Source organism: Zingiber officinale, chromosome 4B, assembly GCF_018446385.1.
Source record: "Zingiber officinale cultivar Zhangliang chromosome 4B, Zo_v1.1, whole genome shotgun sequence".
Classification (NCBI taxonomy): domain Eukaryota; kingdom Viridiplantae; phylum Streptophyta; class Magnoliopsida; order Zingiberales; family Zingiberaceae; genus Zingiber; species Zingiber officinale.
This window is the reverse complement of record NC_055993.1, coordinates 106,043,248-106,061,247: the sequence shown is the minus strand read 5'-3', so window position 1 is coordinate 106,061,247 and position 18,000 is coordinate 106,043,248. Positions and strand designations below refer to the sequence as shown.

General features: G+C 39.7%; 3 protein-coding genes across 3 annotated transcripts; 2 read left to right on the top strand and 1 right to left on the bottom strand.

Moving 5' to 3' along the window:
- The first annotated feature begins 390 nt into the window (after positions 1-390).
- Positions 391-3,952, top strand: LOC121975911 (probable linoleate 9S-lipoxygenase 5). Its single transcript, XM_042527844.1, has 7 exons — positions 391-667; positions 1,006-1,304; positions 1,369-1,612; positions 1,687-2,016; positions 2,100-2,598; positions 2,680-2,943; positions 3,015-3,952. Exons 1-7 carry the CDS (start codon positions 475-477, stop codon positions 3,781-3,783), a joined length of 2,598 nt encoding a protein of 865 aa, XP_042383778.1. The 5' UTR covers positions 391-474; the 3' UTR covers positions 3,784-3,952.
- A 764-nt stretch (positions 3,953-4,716) lies between these two features.
- On the bottom strand, positions 4,717-9,923 carry LOC121975910 (cyclin-H1-1-like). Its single transcript, XM_042527842.1, has 14 exons — positions 9,725-9,923; positions 9,043-9,437; positions 8,740-8,790; positions 8,375-8,453; positions 8,128-8,243; positions 7,974-8,047; positions 7,432-7,552; positions 7,285-7,353; positions 7,066-7,104; positions 6,410-6,487; positions 5,560-5,618; positions 5,353-5,437; positions 5,149-5,234; positions 4,717-5,071 (listed from the first exon to the last, which is right to left on the bottom strand). The coding sequence occupies exons 2-14, from the start codon at positions 9,100-9,102 to the stop codon at positions 4,996-4,998; spliced, it is 993 nt and encodes a 330-aa protein (XP_042383776.1). The 5' UTR covers positions 9,103-9,437; positions 9,725-9,923; the 3' UTR covers positions 4,717-4,995.
- A 1,724-nt stretch (positions 9,924-11,647) lies between these two features.
- Positions 11,648-15,300, top strand: LOC121975909 (amino-acid permease BAT1 homolog). The gene is made up of 8 exons (XM_042527841.1): positions 11,648-11,856; positions 11,978-12,238; positions 12,758-12,776; positions 12,864-13,083; positions 13,170-13,351; positions 13,823-14,112; positions 14,220-14,349; positions 14,772-15,300. The coding sequence occupies exons 1-8, from the start codon at positions 11,750-11,752 to the stop codon at positions 15,117-15,119; spliced, it is 1,557 nt and encodes a 518-aa protein (XP_042383775.1). The 5' UTR covers positions 11,648-11,749; the 3' UTR covers positions 15,120-15,300.
- The last annotated feature ends 2,700 nt before the right edge of the window (positions 15,301-18,000 follow it).

Sequence of the window (18,000 nt, the reverse complement as noted above, 5' to 3'; positions counted from 1 at the left end):
AATATTTTAAAAGAATTTTATCTTATTTTTTATATTAAAAATACTCTTATTTTAATATTTTATTATAAAAATAATTACTATAACTTATATTATAGCAACTATCACGTGATTACGACGATAACATCTAACTGTAGACAGGTTGCTCTAGTGGTTGTTATAAATTATAGTTACAGCAACTTGGTGATAATTAATATACAAAGTCGTTTTCACCAAGTTAAAATAAGTTTGATAAATTAATAAATATTATTTTGATATAATGAAAATAAGTGCGTCTCCTTTATTTTTATTTTTTATAATTTTTTCTTTAAAAATAAAATAAAATAGTATTTGGAGAAATAAGCAAACCTTATTGCCTTCAATTTTTTTTTATCTATAAATAACCCCCAAGCAGCTTCCCATTTTGCAAACCACACCCTCACCGTCACGACTCCTCTGCTCCGGCTTCAACCGAACTGCGAGCGAGAGACCGACAGGATGCAGACTAACGTGTTGGATACCATCACCAAACGCCTCCACGAGAAGGCGGCGCCTCCTCTTGAGAAGCTGAGCGCGACGGTGGTGCTGGTCAAGAAGAAAAACTTGGTGCCGTCGCTGTTGGACACACTGGATGAATTAGTCGGCGAGCGCGTCTGCTTCCACCTCGTCAGCGCCACCGCCGGCGAACCCGGTACGATCTCTCCCCCCGGTTCCTCTCCTCGCTCGCTTATTCGCTTTCTTTGGTGCTTGGATCGGGCCGAAGAGTCGACTCGCGAGCTCGCCGCCGCTCTGACGGTTTGCTTTACCAAGTCGTTTGACCTTGACCTCTGCTGAGTCAGTCGATGTCTTCCTTAAAGCAATTCTATCGGAATTAAATCGGACAAAAAAGTTAAATTTTTTATCAAAACGTCAATTTCAACTTCTTTTTCATCCAAAATTTACTGTAAGATTTAGAATTTTGGATGATCTTAAAGATAATTTTTGTCTTCAATAATCGGTGCGAAGTAAAACGATGATTAACGGAAACAGGTAAACTGAATCAAGGAAGAATAAGTCGGCCGGCGTACTTGGAGCACTGGGGGATGCCGCTGATGACGTCGGTGGTCGAAGGCGAGTCGCAGTTCAACGTGCAGTTCGAGTGGAACGCGAGCCACGGGGTTCCCGGCGCCGTCATCGTTAAGAACCACCACCACTCGGAGTTCTACCTCAAGACCGTCACCTTGCCGAAGGGCGTCCCCGGCAAGAGCAACCGCATCCATTTCGTCTGCAATTCCTGGGTTTATCCGGTGAAGAACTACAACTACGATCGCATCTTCTTCACCAACGACGTGAGTATTTGATTTGATTAGATTACAATCGAGTTTCGGTTCTTGAGTTGTGTTCTTGATGTAGACGTACCTGCCGAGCCAAACGCCAAAGCTGCTGAAGGCGTACAGAGAGGAAGAGCTCGTCCATCTCAGGGGAGACCACGTCGACGGAGAACTCAAGGACCACGACCGTGTTTACGCCTACGCCTACTACAACGATCTCGGCGAGCCGGACAAAGGCCACGACTACGCCCGCCCTGTCCTCGGCGGCTCCAAGGACTTACCTTATCCTCGCCGGGGACGCACCGGTCGCCTTCCTACCAAGACTGGTAAGTTAACTCGAGCTATAACAATTCAAGCAAATTTCCTAATTTAGTAAAGATCGGAATCAATACGACGGCAGACCCGAAATCGGAGAGCCGGCTGTGGACGTTGAACCTCGATATCTATGTGCCTCGCGACGAGCGGTTCGGCCGCCTGAAGATGTCGGACTTCCTCGGAAACGCGCTGAAGGCGATTGTCCAGTCGCTGGTACCGTCGCTGAACATGGTGTTCGACGCCACCCCCATGGAATTCGACTCCTTCCAAGACGTGCTGAATCTCTTCGACGGCGGTCTGCGGCTGCCGCAGCTCGAAGATAATGGCGACCAGGGCAACGACCAGATCCCGCGGGAGCTCGTCAAAACCGACGGCGGCAGAATCCTCAAGCTTCCCCGCCCTCAAGTCATCCAACGTAAGCTGTTCGGACTTTTGAACGTCGATCGATTAGAATTTAGAAGCAGAGCTGATGTTGATTTGTACTCTGTTTGGTGGCAGAGGACACGGAAGCTTGGAGGAGCGACGAGGAGTTTGGAAGAGAGATGTTGGCCGGAGTGAATCCCCTCATCATCAGGCGACTGCAGGAGTTTCCTCCGACCAGCAAGCTTGATCGCAATTTGTACGGCAACCACACCAGCTCTATTACGGCGGCTCACATCGAGAAGAACATGGAAGGCAGAACGGTGGAAGAGGCGATGAAGGCTAACAAGCTGTTCATTTTGGATCATCACGATGCGTTGATGCCCTACTTGAACCGCATCAACGCTGGCGACAACAAGATCTACGCAACCAGGACTCTGCTGCTGCTTAAGGATGACGGCACGCTGAAGCCGCTGGCCATAGAGCTGAGCCTGCCGCACCCTGAGGGAGAGAATTGCGGCGCGGTCAACCGCGTGTTTACGCCCGCGGAGAGTGGCGTCGAGGGCTCCGTTTGGAGCCTCGCCAAGGCTTACGCCGCCGTCAATGACTCCGGCTACCACCAACTCGTCAGCCACTGGTACAGAAAAAGAAAAAACACTCACTCGATGCGAATTACGCAGTTTCCGATTCGCCTGAGATGTGTCTGATCAATTTCCAGGCTGAACACGCACGCGGTGATGGAGCCCTTCGTGATCGCCACCAACCGGCAGCTCAGCGTCGTCCACCCTGTGCACAAGCTTCTCAGCCCGCACAACCGCGACACGATGAACATCAACGCCTTCGCTCGTCAGACACTCATCAACGCCGGCGGAATCCTGGAGCTCACTGTCTTCCCCGGGAAATACGCCCTGGAGATGTCCGCCGTCGTCTACAAGGACTGGAAGCTGACAGAGCAAGGGCTCCCCGATGATCTCCTCAAGAGGTAGAAGTCAAAACCTGCGTCGATCAGTTGACTTTCCATTTCAAGAATGTAATTATGTTGTTTTACTATAGAGGAGTGGCGGTGGAGGATCCGACGAGCCCGTACAAGCTCCGGCTGCTGATCGAGGACTACCCGTACGCCGTCGACGGCCTTGCGATATGGTCGGCGATTGAGACGTGGGTGACCGACTACTGCACCATCTACTACCCCGATGACGAGGTGGTCCGCGCCGACGTCGAGCTGCAGGCGTGGTGGAAGGAGGTGCGCGAGGTCGGGCACGGTGACAAGAAGGACGAGGCCTGGTGGCCCAAGTTGGAGACCGTCGCCGAGCTGACCAAGACCTGCACCACCATCATCTGGGTGGCTTCCGCCCTCCACGCTGCCGTCAATTTCGGGCAGTTCCCCTACGCCGGCTACCTGCCGAACCGCCCCACCATAAGTCGGCGGTGGATGCCGGAGCCGGGGACGCCGGAGTACGCGGAGCTGGAAAAGAACCCGGACCTGTTCTTCCTCTCGACCATCACGGGCCAGTTCCAGACCATCCTTGGCGTGTCGCTGATCGAGATCCTGTCGCGTCACTCGTCGGACGAGGTGTACCTCGGCCAGCGGGACGCGCAGGAGTGGACCTCCGACAAGAGGGCGCTGGAGGCCTTCGAGCGGTTCCGCCAAAACCTGATCGAGATCGAGAACCGGATCCTGAGAATGAACCGGGACCCGAAATTGAAGAACCGGACCGGACCGGTGAAGATGCCCTACATGCTGCTCTACCCCAACACATCCGACTTTACCCGGGTCGGTGGCCTCACCGGCCGCGGGATCCCCAACAGCGTCTCGATTTGAGTCGAGTTCGAATCCAATTCAAAGTCAACTCGAATTTGTTCGAGCTAAATCGTATCCTTCCAAATAAACTCTATGTTTACTTGTCCCGATGTAGGTTTATGTTTAAGTGCCCTGATGTTGGTGTGAGAAGTGTTAATTTAAGTGGAATAAAGATGGATTGTTAGATAAAGATGGTTATTTGGTGGGTCTAAGTTTAAAGCAACAATAAGAGAAATAAATAAAACTAAATCTCTTTTAACTAATTGTGTAAAGATGATCCTCAAGTTTATTTTTACTTTAAAAGCCCCCCAAAATTGAGAGGAAGTAAAATGAAAAAATTTCAAGTGACAAGCGAGCACTACGGTCTCATCCTAATTACTTACCATTGAACCATACCCCTAAAGATTAAATATATGCATTACTTACCATTGAACCATCCTCCTAAAGGTTAAATCTATGCATTGGATGCTCAATTGATTAGAAGATAATAAATTTATTATAATAATGTAGAGATTAATTTTCAACAGACATATGACCTCAAGGAAAAATTATTCCCACCTTTTAGTCACTTGATAGCTCACTATAAATTGATACTGTATCATCCTTTGCATAACCTAACAACGGACTCTGAGGAATGTGTGAGGTGAATGTAATCACTGTTTGTTGCTATCATAAATATATAATAGCATGATGCATGATAAATTGTATACTTGGACAAGGAGGATTCGATTCTCTAACTGAACGTATCAAACACCTTGATAATCGATCAGACCAGACCGTCCACTTCTAGAATTAATCGAATCATAAGAGTTACAATAGCACTGACAAAAAAAAACACAATCATCATGTTCCTTTGTGAATTTTCATGAAATAAACATTTATTTTTTCAAAAAAACACACACAAGAGATTCGAATGCCATCTTTTTGGAACAAATACTGGGGCAAATTGAACTTAAAAATAATATTATAAAGATGCATTTTTTTATTTTTTACACAAGGATATAAAATAATGTGTTTCGCAATAAAAGCAACTCATGTTATATTAATATAGAGTACCCACAAATATAGAATGGTCTGTCTCAACAAAAATACAATGAAATGTCGAATTGAGAATCGCATTGATCGACCATACCAGTGCCCAAATAGATAGAACTTGGTTAGGGTGTGAACCTTGCATCCACAATGATCACTTTCCAATCTGTTGTGAACCTTTGCCGGTTTAGCAGGACTAGTTCATGCCAGTAGCCCTTGCATCTCACTTGCAGTTCTTTTCGACTTGTGTTTTGATCTTTTTTTTCGCTTCTTATTGCTGCATGATACGTTTGAATGAAGGGAAATAGTTCGAGAAAAATGGAAATGACAGACAAGTTATGTTACGGGAATTACTCTTCTGTGATTGGATCCCAACAGCTCTTCAGTTTTCGATCGATATCCTTCATTTCGTCTGCTGTCAGTATGTTAAGTTGAGCAACCTGGATGAGGAGTGGAAGTTAACAAATATCGATAGTAATCATACGCCAATGAAAAACCAAAACATTTCCTGCTAATGCAGGGGGTTTAAATATGCTTTTCAACTTTGATGACAATTACCAATATATCGATTGAATTCAAAGTTTCAAGAAGCTGAGAAGCCGAGTGGGTAGACCGCTGGCGAGACACCAAGAAATTCAAGTATCTGCAATGTTCATCAAACATGGAATATAAGTCCCACTATAACCAAAACAAAATAAGATTGATCTTTTCTCGTATAAAGAGAATAATTTATTGAGATAAAAGTTCAAATAAATATCTAGGTACCTTTCAAAATCAAGGAATCTATGCACCTCATTTGCTCTGCGCAAGGCAGCCAGTGCTAACTGTAACCAAAAACATATTTTTTAGATATTTCAAATCGCTCGAAATTACAATAGGATTACACTATCTATAACTTAAGTGTCCTTTGAAACGAAATGGCTCAGGAATAATGTTGGAGGAAAATACAGACGATTATGCAACACTGTTAAATGTCAAAAGGAAAAAAAAAAGTTGGAACTAGTGCAGAAACTTACATGAATAACCTAACTTGGACAATTTTCCTGTAGGTCTGTTCTGCTTATGTTATCCCACTTCAGGCCCACAAGGAGGTTGTGGGGGCAGTATAAGGCTTAGGAATTGAGTTTTTGCACTATCGACTAGGAATCTAGGCCTATAGGATTTCAGTAGGTCTTTAATCACCCATAAGAGATGTGGCGTCGTGTGGGGCGCAGGAGGTTAAAAGATCAAATAAAGGTCCCAAATCAATAAGTGGTTAAATTTCTCATTTTGGTCAGGTTGGCACATGGTATGGAAGTAGATCTTTGGGTTTAGTGAGATGGGAATCTCACTGCAAATTTAGCCCTTAAGTGTCCAATGTTACGATGGTAGTTTAGTTCCACATTTTAAGTTGTGGAATAGTGACAGAAGCTTGTAAGGCATAGATAAGTATATTTTGATTAATTTAGGCTTAAGATTTTCGAGACATTAATCTAATCGAGTCATGTCAACAATTTTCTGAACAGGATCAGGTAGTGACGGTCCAATTTATAGGTCAACGTATTCGAAACAAAGTAGCAGCTACTCACTTTCAGACAAAAAAAATTAGTGAAATACACTTGATGAAGTAAAGCACCTGCGCGGGAGCAAAGAGAAGTGGCCCATCGGTCAACATCATCCTATCTACCTCTGAATATGAAGTTTGTAGCAAGTCCTTGAAATGGAACAGAAAGTATTGGTGAAAAACATAAAAGACAGCATAGTCACATTCAGCCAATTCAATGATATATAATTGGTGTGTTTTAGTGACCAAAATAATATCGCAATGAATGATGATATGTTTCCAGCATCTAAATAGCTAATATTAAAGCTAAGCGATATCAAGTAAATCTACGAACAAAATTGGTACCAATAAAACGTTGCCAGGATCTATAACCTCCATGGCTTAGATTCATGGCATTATCAATTTTAAAAGTTATAGGAGATTAACATGTAGGAATATGGCAGTTTTTGCTTCTTTTCCAAGTACGAACAGTGAGCAGAGGTTAATGATATGGCTCGTGCAACAAAGAGGTGAAAAAGATTTATTAAACAAAGTGAAATGCTATAGTTATGAAAAACAGCTGTAGGGAAGGTTGGTGTTAGTTATGCTAGGTAATTTAAGATCACAAGATATACCATACTATTGGAACTAGGGTAAAAACCATGAAAATACTAGTAAAAGGATTCAAATATGCAAAGCAATATAAAAAAAAACATATTAATTTGATAGTTGGAAACAGAGGAAAGCACCTGAAACTTCTTTTGGTCATCTCTTGCATGTAAAAAATCCTTTAAAATAATAATAAAAAAAAGGTAATTAGTCATTCGACATGATAGGTGGTGTCAATAATGCATTAAAATTAAGGCCTGAATAGAGAAGTACCCAACAAACTACAATGTCCAAAGTAGCTGAGACTACTTACCCAACAAATGGATTTTAAAAGTACTATCACAAAGAGAACAAATCACCTGCATGCCCTCAAGGAAACCTTCAATTGACCGGTAGGGAGAGTAAACAATTAAATCAAAGCCAAGACTCTGAAAATTGCAAATAGCAGAAGGAAATAAGACATAAACAAAGGAAAAAAAGAATGTGGAATACACATTGAAGCATACCTGATAAACAGCCATTTCATTATTGAGGATAATCTGATGATCAAACTGAATTCCCTTCCCAAGCTCCTCAGCAGATACATGATTTTCTTCCACTTTACATGAAGCGTATATGCAAGTTAACCTGTTCAAACAGGAAAAATTAATTGCCAAAAAAGTAGAATTAACAACTTAGCACAACAAAGTTGAACTCATCAAGACTGGCAGCTATTTGTTGTAACTATCAACATGTTGCTACCCACTTCCTAAAATCAGTATTTTCTGGAAAGATTCTCTTGATCTCACCTTTTCTATTTATCCAAAATAATGATCATAATAATAAACAGCTAGGACAGAATTAGAAACCAAAGTTTGCATATATGCCAACGGAAACATGAGACTTAATTGAAAATATACTAAAACTTTTAGATATTGGGAATACAATATTAAGTATAGAATCCCTTATCAGAGTAGCCAGAATAATCAGCAAAACTTTAACTATATAAGATAATATGAAAATAAATAAACAAGCTATCAACAAATGAATACTGCAACAGGGATCTCACATTATATGTTTCGGGTGATGCTCCATGACAGACCACTGCAAACAAAATCTTTTGAAGTAGATAATTGCTGTTGCCTGCAAGGCAAAAAAAGACACAGATGAAAAATCTTCTCTTTTACCAATTCCAGAATGCAAAAAATAAGAAAAACAATCACCTGAATCTTATGGGGAAACTTAAATGCTCGACACACTTCTTGAATTTTTTGCTCATAGAAGATCCGCATATGCTGCTCCTCTTCACAATTAAGAGGCTCGGGAATGGACCTCTCGGCTAACATAAAATGATAGAAGCAGTATCATAAAATCAAGCTCAAATGATCAAAAGCAAAAAAGGACTATGAAGACACAGAAATAGCTATATAGAAGCTAAATCAAGACAGCTAGAAATTGCTGTTTCATTACCATTATCTTTTTGGTCAAATATAGGTTCAGGGTAGGAGACAGACCCATCAACATGAACTTCCAGCCGTGTGATGCCAAACTGCAAGGAAGTTGAGTGATAAATACAAATATTGAATGCCATGTTCGTCTCACAAAATACTACTAATGAGCATGACAGGTTATGTAACGCAGCCAAAAAAGGGAGATCACTTCATAAAAGATAAATAAGGCAGAGCATAGGCTCATAGCCAAATGCAAAAAACAAATTGACTATAGTGCATACACATATTAACAATGCTAGCAATGTAATATGGACAATCTATGTCATAAGTCAGGCAGGAAAAGCTGCCTTCGGTATAATTTCTACAACTCTAACTGAAAAGCACCTGTTCAAGCAGCTTTGAGGCCCTTTGGTTTGCATTCTTATGCTTTTCAAACTGCAGGAAGAACCCAGAGGCCAGAATATAATTAATAAGGAAGATCCACGTTCTATTACAATGTCAACAAATACAGTAAAAGTATAATAACTTGCTAAGATCAGGAGTTATCCATACGAGAATCAAATACAAGTTTAATATATTTAACAAAGGCTGCTCATTTGACATCAAAGAGAAGGACTACCCTGCAAACTCAACCATGATCAAGGAAAAACATAATCTGAAGAAAAAGAACCACAAATGGTGAATTACCAGCTCTTCAAGTGAAAAAATCCACCTTGAACGATGGGTAGAGCTCTGAAAGTCCACCATTGTATCCACAATCAAGATAACAGGACACTTATCAAAACTGCTGGGTTTTGGCAATTTAGGGTATGTATGTTGTTGAGTATTCAAAGAAAGATTTTGGGAACACTTTAAAAGCAACCTATGATAAGATAAATTTCAATTTTCAATTCACTTGAACTCAGCAGGCAAAGATATTATAGATTGATGAAGGGAATGTCAGATCCTTCATCATCGACTAATAAGGAGCTGGATGACAGTATTGGAGGAAGGTTTTGGAGTTAGCAAAGTGAACGTTGGAAGCTGGCGAAAGCATATAATGTAAACTTGATTTGTAGTCTCGCCAAATTAAGTACCAGTACCTGCAAACGGAAGACATCTCCGTGAATAGGTTATAAAGAAAAAAGCACAAGAAATACACATAAATAAAGAATCTTTTATAAAAAAAAAAAACATATTTCATAAGGCGCAAATCATTAACACTCATTTTGAAGTTTGAGCCTTTTCAATATCTCAAGGACGTAATTGGTATAGAACTCTCACTTCGTTGAACTGTAAAAAGCACCTAGATTTAGCATCACAAAACCGAAAAGAAACCTAACTCACAAGCAACGAAGATAAAGGAGAGATCGATATTATGTCCGCTTACGAATTTAACAGTAACGATTTTCCAAAGCCTGGATTCCTACAGTGCCAAAATTCCTAAAATATCAGAGACCGAAGGCATCCATCGGCAGCGACGAAGAGATGCGGCGGCGGCAGCGATCGAGGGTACAGGCAGCGCGGAGGAAGCCAAGCGGCACAGCGGCAGGAACGGCGCAGAGGACTGGGGGATTTTGACAGAATAAAATCGAAAATTCGACCGTCTGCCAGGGGCATTTTAGGGATCACAAATTTGAGAACCAGTCGTGGGCCGATCGGGGGAAAAATAACGGGTCGTTAGGGATCGTGCAACTGGCTGTCCAGTAAGCCGGTTACGGCCTAATATAAGCCCACAAAATTCATATTTTTCTATAAAAATCTTTTATTTTAATATTGTGGTAAAGCCACGATCTATAAAAATAAATCAATTCAACTCGATTAAAATATGTATATATAGAACACTTTATACTTAAAAAAAATCTTTATAAATTAGATAAAAAATTAAAATCATTTAAAAAAAATTAAAATTATCATAAACTTAATGTAGCAGTTAGTTAATGACCAATAAAATAGTTGCAGTGATTTTGACCTTTTAAGCTGGTTTCAACATTTTTAAAGTGATTTTAATAAAGAATAAACAATATTAATTAAATTGGCAAAAAAATTTAATATAAAAGGTATTATATATAATATTTTTAAATATTTTAAATAAACTAATAATTTAACTTTACGTATTATAATAATTATAAGTAGTATTTTTTTTGCGTCATCTAAATTTTTGCCTAACTAATAATATAAATTATTTTCTAACGTAGCATAATTAATAATTATTATTTAATTTATCAATTATATCTCATGAATGTGTCACATCATCATTGAGATTCATGACCTAAAAGTCTTCGTAATTTGGATTTTGGTGTGGGTTAACATCACACAATACGTTCGTTCCACCGAATTAACAAGTATAATACGATAAGGAATGGGCGAAAATTAAAAGGCCTCCCAAATTAAGAAAAATATCAAATGAATGCTTTTTAAAAAAACAATAAATAGGTGCGTATTATTGTAAAAGCTATTGATAGATACTCTAACGTGTAGAACCTCACGTTGATTCTGACAACCAGTCTGACTCGAAAGTCATTTTTTTATTTTTATTTTTTTTCTAAATAAATTCTAAACATATGATAAAAGGTGATTCATTTGTCCCTAATATCTCTATTAATTTATTTCTAAATCAATACGGAGGAGATAAATCACGGATGACTACTAACTATTAGTGAAAATGGTCAAGACATAAGAGAAGTTATGCTCGATCACGCCGAATATCGATCCCAAGATCTCATATGACAATATCTCATGTTTTAACCATCGCACCGCTTCGAAAGGACATTCTGTTGACAAGATTCCACACAAGAATATTCACGAGAAGATAATATCGCTCAAATGATGCACATTTTATTCTAATACAACCATCTTTATAATTATTTACATCAGTTGACAAAAGACTCGCTTATAAAATAAATACTTGTATAATTACCAAATGCGAGATCAGAGACCATTTATAATTAGAATTAAAAAGTAGTTTAAGAAATGGACCATTTATAATGATAGTTGGGTTGTTGTTACGATTTGATTGTAATTAATTATGATTTTTTTTAAAATTTATTACCCCGTTCAACGTCCGATTATTCAGGGCTGACGGCGTCTCAATTTAAATTATAATTAATAGGATGATAAACCTAAGAAAAAAATATCCTATTGCCAAATGTTTTTATGGACGAGGATCTGGCCTCGCCAAATGCCAGCAAGATTCGCCTCCACATGATCTACTGTTCGCAGCTAATTAATGCATTAAATATTTAAGCATTTTCTGACTTTGCCTGCCTTCGTTAGTCCACGCACGTTTTTCTATATTTATATATATAAACATTATATTTCCAGCCATGGAGATCTCAACGAATCTGCCTTTTTAAATTCCCGTGTGGAAGAAGATCGACAGTCGTTTGAACAATTGCGGAGATCGTCGCTGATCATGTCAGGGAAGGAGGAGCGTAATGGATCCACAAGCATCGACGTCGACTCCGGCGGCGCCCGCCTCCATGAGCTCGGGTACAAGCAGGAGCTCAAGCGCGATCTCTCGTAATCATCCTGCCTTTTTGTTTTTGTTGTTTTTTGAAAATTTTTAAAAGTGTCTTTTTTATCCTTTGTTTTTGGGGGGATTTGGGTTTTGATACGAATCGGGGGGATTGATTGGTTCTAGGGTTCTGTCGAACTTCGCGTTCTCGTTCTCGATCATCTCCGTGCTGACGGGCATCACCACGCTCTACAACACCGGGCTACGGTACGGCGGGACGGTCACCATGACCTACGGGTGGTTCGTCGCCGGCTTCTTCACCATGTTCGTGGGGCTGTCGATGGCGGAGATCTGCTCATCCTACCCGACTTCCGGCGGATTGTACTACTGGAGCGCCAGGCTCTCCGGACGGGAATGGGCGCCTTTCGCCTCCTGGATCACCGGATGGTACGCCTACTTGAATTCACTATTATCCGATGAAAGTTTAGCTTCGATATTCTGATTCGTCATTTCTGATACTGCTATTTGTCGTCTTTTCTGTGTTAGTTTCTGTTGATAAAGTTTCAGGAAATTCTCCAACGCATAACAACAAATTGCGAATCCATGATAGTTGGAACCCTAACTTTTAGCTCTATTTGCAGTATCTTTTTGTGACCTGGATAGAGAAGAGTGATGATTCTAAGGGATGAGGCAAATTTTAAATTTTGAATTCAAATCTCAAACTTGAAAGTTCATGTTTTCTCATAAATAGGTAGAAAAAAAGAAGTAAATAAATGACTTTTGCATTCTTAGAAGCTCCAACAATTTCAATTGTTCATGGGAATACCTGTTCCTTGTTCTATTAATAGTTTGGTGCGATCTTCTCAAGACAATCTGATGTGCACGGAGATTTGTTAATTGCAATACTTATACGATAATACTTGAGAAGGATGAAACCCTTAACATCTACGATCTAATTCTATGCAGGTTTAACATTGTTGGGCAGGTGATCATATAAGTAATTCCTCAGTCTGATTGTTGACCGCAGGCTGCCTCTTCTGATGGTGTTTAAGAAAGAAATTTTTTCTTGCAGTGGGCTGTTACAACCAGTGTAGACTTCTCGCTAGCTCAGTTACTTCAAGTGATTATCTTACTTAGTACGGGTGGAAACAATGGAGGAGGGTATTCAGCTTCCAAATACGTGGTCATTGCTTTCCATGGGGGAATTCTCTTTGTCCATGCTATAATAAACAGCCTTCCTATCAGTTGGCTATCATTATTTGGACAGTTAGCTGCTGCATGGAATTTACTAGGTGTGTGCCAATTTATTCTCTTCCCAGTTCTGGAATTTAGAAGTTTTTTTGCCTTATCGGGATTTTAATAGGATGACTTTTGTCAGGTGTGTTCGTCCTAATGATCCTAATACCTACCGTTGCCACTGAAAGGGCCAGCGCTAAATTTGTCTTCACTCATTTTAACACTGAAAATGATGCCGGAATCCACAGCAAATTCTACATCTTTGTTTTAGGACTTCTAATGAGCCAATACACAGTGACGGGATATGATGCATCTGCTCACATGGTATGAATACTTGTCTAAACTTACAGAATTTCTAGCTTAGTAAATCAGGTTTCTTATTTGGTATTGGGAATTTACTATCAGAATTAATCACCGGCTAGTAATTAGGTGCTTCTCTGATTAGCATAAGAAATGTTAGATGCATGAAAGTCTTCAAAGACCATCTGCAAGATTAGAGAGTGTAGGAGTAGGAGACCAAAGAGAAACCATACTTATGTAGCCCTAACTAGAGGGGACTTGATTTATTAGATTTCATAATTTATATTTGATCAGCATTCGAGATTCAAAACTTCTATCAGAACATCCTATTTAAGTTTCATATTATCTAGATGACTATTACATTGATTTAATTGAAATAACCTCAACTGAAGCTGTATAGTGCACAAACTGAACATATTTGTAACCTTTTACACTATCTCAAGTGCCTTACTGTATTGACATTCAAAGAGTGCTCTTCACATTTTGCTATTTCAGACAGAGGAAACTAAAAATGCAGACAAGAATGGTCCGAAAGGAATAATTAGTTCCATTGGCATATCAATCGTTGTTGGTTGGGGCTACCTCCTCGGTATCACATTCGCAGTTACCAATATTCCCTATCTTTTAAACCCTGACAATGATGCCGGTGGTTATGCAATTGCTGAAGTATTCTATCTCGCCTTCAAAAATAGATACGGAAGTGGCGTTGGTGGAATTGTTTGCTTAGGTATTGTTGCGATTGCGATATTCTTTTGTGGCATGAGTTGTGTGACAAGTAACTCCAGGTAATCAACTATATATTGCCAAAAGTTTTGTGCTAATTGACGTCTAAATGTGCTCTTACTACTAAGTACAAACTTCCCTTGAGATCTCATCGTATGCTTGGATGTAGAATGGTATACGCATTCTCTCGAGATGGAGCCATGCCTTTATCATCATTCTGGCACAAAGTCAACAAACAAGAAGTTCCAATAAATGCAGTTTGGCTCTCTGCTTTCATAGCATTTTGCATGGCGTTGACGGTATTATTTCTATCTCATTGTCCTTATCCCTGTTAGTTCTGTTATTACTTACAGAATCATGTGATTAGGTAATACTTTGTCTTTTGCTCTTTGTAAGAGTTTTGCTTCCTTTGATCATCGTTGTCATTGACCTCATCATCATCTAGTTGTCTTTGTTCCATTGTTGTCTACTAAAGTTTCTGCCATTTTATTGGAAATACTAAATTTGAAGTTCATTCGTACACAAACTTAAATCCACCAACGTCAGTCCCAAGTCTGGATGAAAAAGGAGGAGTTTTATACGTTAGGTTGCCAACCAGCATGACTTTTGGACAAATGTTCAATTTGTATACAAAAATTTGACCTTATATAGATACGCATGTCAAAAGTAAAAACAAGCTTAAGAGTTTTTCATCTCACTTTTTTTTTTCTTCTTTTTGCAGTATCTGGTAAGTATGGTGGCGTTCCAAGCAATGGTGTCAATAGCCACCATTGGACTCTACATTGCCTATGCACTGCCTATTTTCTTCCGAGTGACCTTGGCACGCAATAGGTTTGTGCCCGGACCCTTCAACCTCGGCCGCTACGGTGCCTTTGTTGGTTGGGTTGCTGTCCTTTGGGTTGCGACCATCACTGTCTTCTTCTCCTTGCCCGTTGAGTATCCTATAACCAAGGACACCCTCAACTATACCCCCGTTGCGGTCGGTGGCCTCTTCGTCCTCACCATCGGATCGTGGTTGCTGACTGCGAGGCACTGGTTCAAGGGCCCAGTCACCAACATCAATTCTTAACAGAAAGGCCACACAGGAGCAATAGAAAGTTCACACAATGTCAATTGTTAAGCTCGAGATGCGTGATGCCCATTCCATGTGCAATTCTTTCGACATTGAACTGTCATCACAGATAATAATGTAGAATCCAAATGAGAATGAAACTAATTACTTGAATCCAAATGCTCTCGAATTCATGGCATCCATGGGTTTACTAGATTTCTTTATGCCTTTTTGATTTCCCCTGTCTAGCTACTGATTCTGAAGCCATTGATGCAATTGAATCTGCTACAAGCATCAATGATCGATGACCTTCAGTATGTCGCAACCTTTGATCATTGATGAGGCATGGCTTACTTGATTCATTTGATCATTTTTATGTCTTCTTGTCTAAAATGAGACAAACAATGAATATCCCTTGCGTGGTGAGACCTCTTCCTCCTCCTTGATGTTTTGCCGAGCTTCAACTTATCCCCTCATGATGCACTTATGATGTGTAGGGAAGGCATGGAGAAGTGGGAGATTGTTAGGGCTTTAAATGAGTCAAATTTTCTGATGTTTAAATTTGTTTAATAAAGTAATCTTGCTAAATTAAATTGAGTCTAAAATAAATAAAATCTTTAAGCTGTTGAAATAATTATTTAAGTTTGGCTCTGTTTAGTTTTTATGAATTTGAGTGTGGTTTGACTCATTTAAATGTTATTAAACATTAATTTAAGTTTATTTGATTATTTAAAATTTTCATATTTTAATTTTTTTTCAGTTGATTATTGAGTTTGAAAATACAAATTCATTTCTAATTTTTTTTTAAAAAAATTATTTAGTATATTAATAAGAATTCTATTAATTAAGTTTAAAAATATTGTTTACGAATGTTAATGAATTAAATGCATATAAATTTAAGTTTGTTTTTTATAATTCAATGAGTCATTCAAATTTATTCATATAATTATATATATATATATATTTTGAACGAATATAAATAAATTTTTACTAAATGAAGTATTTTATTTATTCATGAATGTTTAATTTATTTACATTCCTAGAGATGGTTGTCTCCTTCTATTCGGCTATGGAGGACATAGGGAATTTGTATTCAATTTGGATCCAAGTCAATAGGTGCATACGTTCAGTTTAGTACTCCGATGGTTGAATTTAGGTTATAACTAATATTGCTTCAAATTAAGTTAAATATTTTTCTCTTAGTTTTGAGATTTATATCATTTTATTTTATCCTTTTTAATTGAGATATCTTAATCCATATTAGATTTTAAGTGAATGAAAGAAGATGATCAAAATGAATCTTAAATTGGGTCTTGTTTCTTCAAGTACCATGCATACTTCCTAGCCTCATCCATGAGATGACAGAGTTGTTGCCATGTAGCTGAGTCGATAATTATATAATAGATTTATAGAATTATTGTCGCATAGCCGGGTCAATAATTATGTAATAGGTTTATAGAATTGAGTAAGGATGGGAAGTCATAAAAATACCATGATTTACTCTTTTCCAAGAGTATATGTGACAATTATGGGGGCATCGTCAGAGTTATTTTATCAGGTAAAACTCTATTTCTACGGAGTTCATTCATCCTTCCATCTAGTCAATCACTCGGTATATGATTTTCTTCTCTTTATCTCTGCCCTCCTTTTCTCGCACATGGCTGATGCTGCCCAGCCTTTGTTTCCCTTCCTCCTTGAGCTGCCCGGCCCCGCTGGCCCATCTCACACTAGTTAAAGCTCGTCAACCCTTTCCTTTTCCCCTCTTGAACTTTTGTCCTGAGGGAAAAGAAAAGGCAGGGGCAACTCATGTACAATATCCGAAGAAAGGTGGTAGACTACTGTATCTATATCAGTTGAGAAGGATCTTCTTAATTATAATGTCTATCTTCGTATTTAATAAGGTATCACATCATTACTAGATAATATATTTAATCATCGCTTATTGTCTACCAAAATGATCACATCTTATATGTGCATAATGTTAGAACTCCTTACCTCCTCCGTGTTGGTCTAGGGACGGGTTGACGGAGGCGCTGGGAGCGAGCGAATCGCCTTTTGCCACATAATGTTGGAACTCCAATGTTATTTTGATGTGATCAACCAAGTTAAATTAGATCCTGTGGTATTTTAACCCTGTGTTGTGCAGGAGCTTAGGATCACAGGAAGTCGAGCAAAAGAAGCAGCTAGCGAGAAGGACGGCACGAGAGAGAGCCGACGGGCTCGGTGCGTCCGAGAGACGAGGTGCTACGGAAAAGTACGCGGGCGAACGAGAAGGAAGCGCGTGGCGTTTCCAAGGGGCGAGAAGTCGGAGCGGAAGGTTGCTTGAGAAGGCCGAAATTGGATTCGGGTGAGCCTTATTTCGGTTGGCCGAAATCACCCAAGCTAGCGGAACCGGAGCGGAAGACCCAGACCGAGGCAAGCAGCACCAGAGCAGAGGGTCCAGACCGAAAGTCAACTGTGTTGACTTTAGTGGTTCGAGCGTCCGGAGCGATTCCAGGTGCCCGGAACTCGATTTTGACCGAATCGCGTTTGACCTCGATCCGTTACGAAGGGGATGAAATTTTATCCCCCTCCAGGAGCCTGGAATGCTTCCAGGCGCCCCGACCAAGGCTATAAATACAGCCCTGGTCCAGAAGCTTATTCATTCATTCAAGCAATTAGCATTACAACACTTGTGCGCTCTTCTTTCAGTTTAAGCTTCTCATTTCTGTACTTTCACTGTGGTAAGAGGCTTCTCTGCCTAAAGGAGATACTTAATGAGATCCATTCATTAGATTAACAACCTCCCCGGTTGTAACCAAGTCAAAACCGTGAGCCTCGTCTTTTTAGTTTCTTTCTTTAATTAATTTAGGCAAGTGTTCTTTTAAAGTCCGAGAAGAGTATTTTTACTTTGTAGGGC

Bases quoted from the DNA above. Each gene is read 5' to 3' on its own strand.
- LOC121975911 (XM_042527844.1), top strand. From the start codon at position 475: ATGCAGACTAACGTGTTGGATACCATCACCAAACGCCTCCACGAGAAG. The intron at 1,305-1,368 runs GTGAGTATTTGA...TTCTTGATGTAG, and splicing joins GCATCTTCTTCACCAACGAC to ACGTACCTGCCGAGCCAAAC. The intron at 2,599-2,679 runs GTACAGAAAAAG...ATCAATTTCCAG, and splicing joins CACCAACTCGTCAGCCACTG to GCTGAACACGCACGCGGTGA.
- LOC121975910 (XM_042527842.1), bottom strand. From the start codon at position 9,102: ATGGTGGACTTTCAGAGCTCTACCCATCGTTCAAGGTGGATTTTTTCA. The intron at 8,791-9,042 runs GTAATTCACCAT...TTCTTCCTGCAG, and splicing joins TTTTTTCACTTGAAGAGCTG to TTTGAAAAGCATAAGAATGC. The intron at 5,438-5,559 runs GTACCTAGATAT...TGAACATTGCAG, and splicing joins AGATTCCTTGATTTTGAAAG to ATACTTGAATTTCTTGGTGT.
- LOC121975909 (XM_042527841.1), top strand. From the start codon at position 11,750: ATGTCAGGGAAGGAGGAGCGTAATGGATCCACAAGCATCGACGTCGAC. The intron at 13,352-13,822 runs GTATGAATACTT...TTGCTATTTCAG, and splicing joins ATGATGCATCTGCTCACATG to ACAGAGGAAACTAAAAATGC. The intron at 14,350-14,771 runs GTATTATTTCTA...TTCTTTTTGCAG, and splicing joins CATTTTGCATGGCGTTGACG to TATCTGGTAAGTATGGTGGC.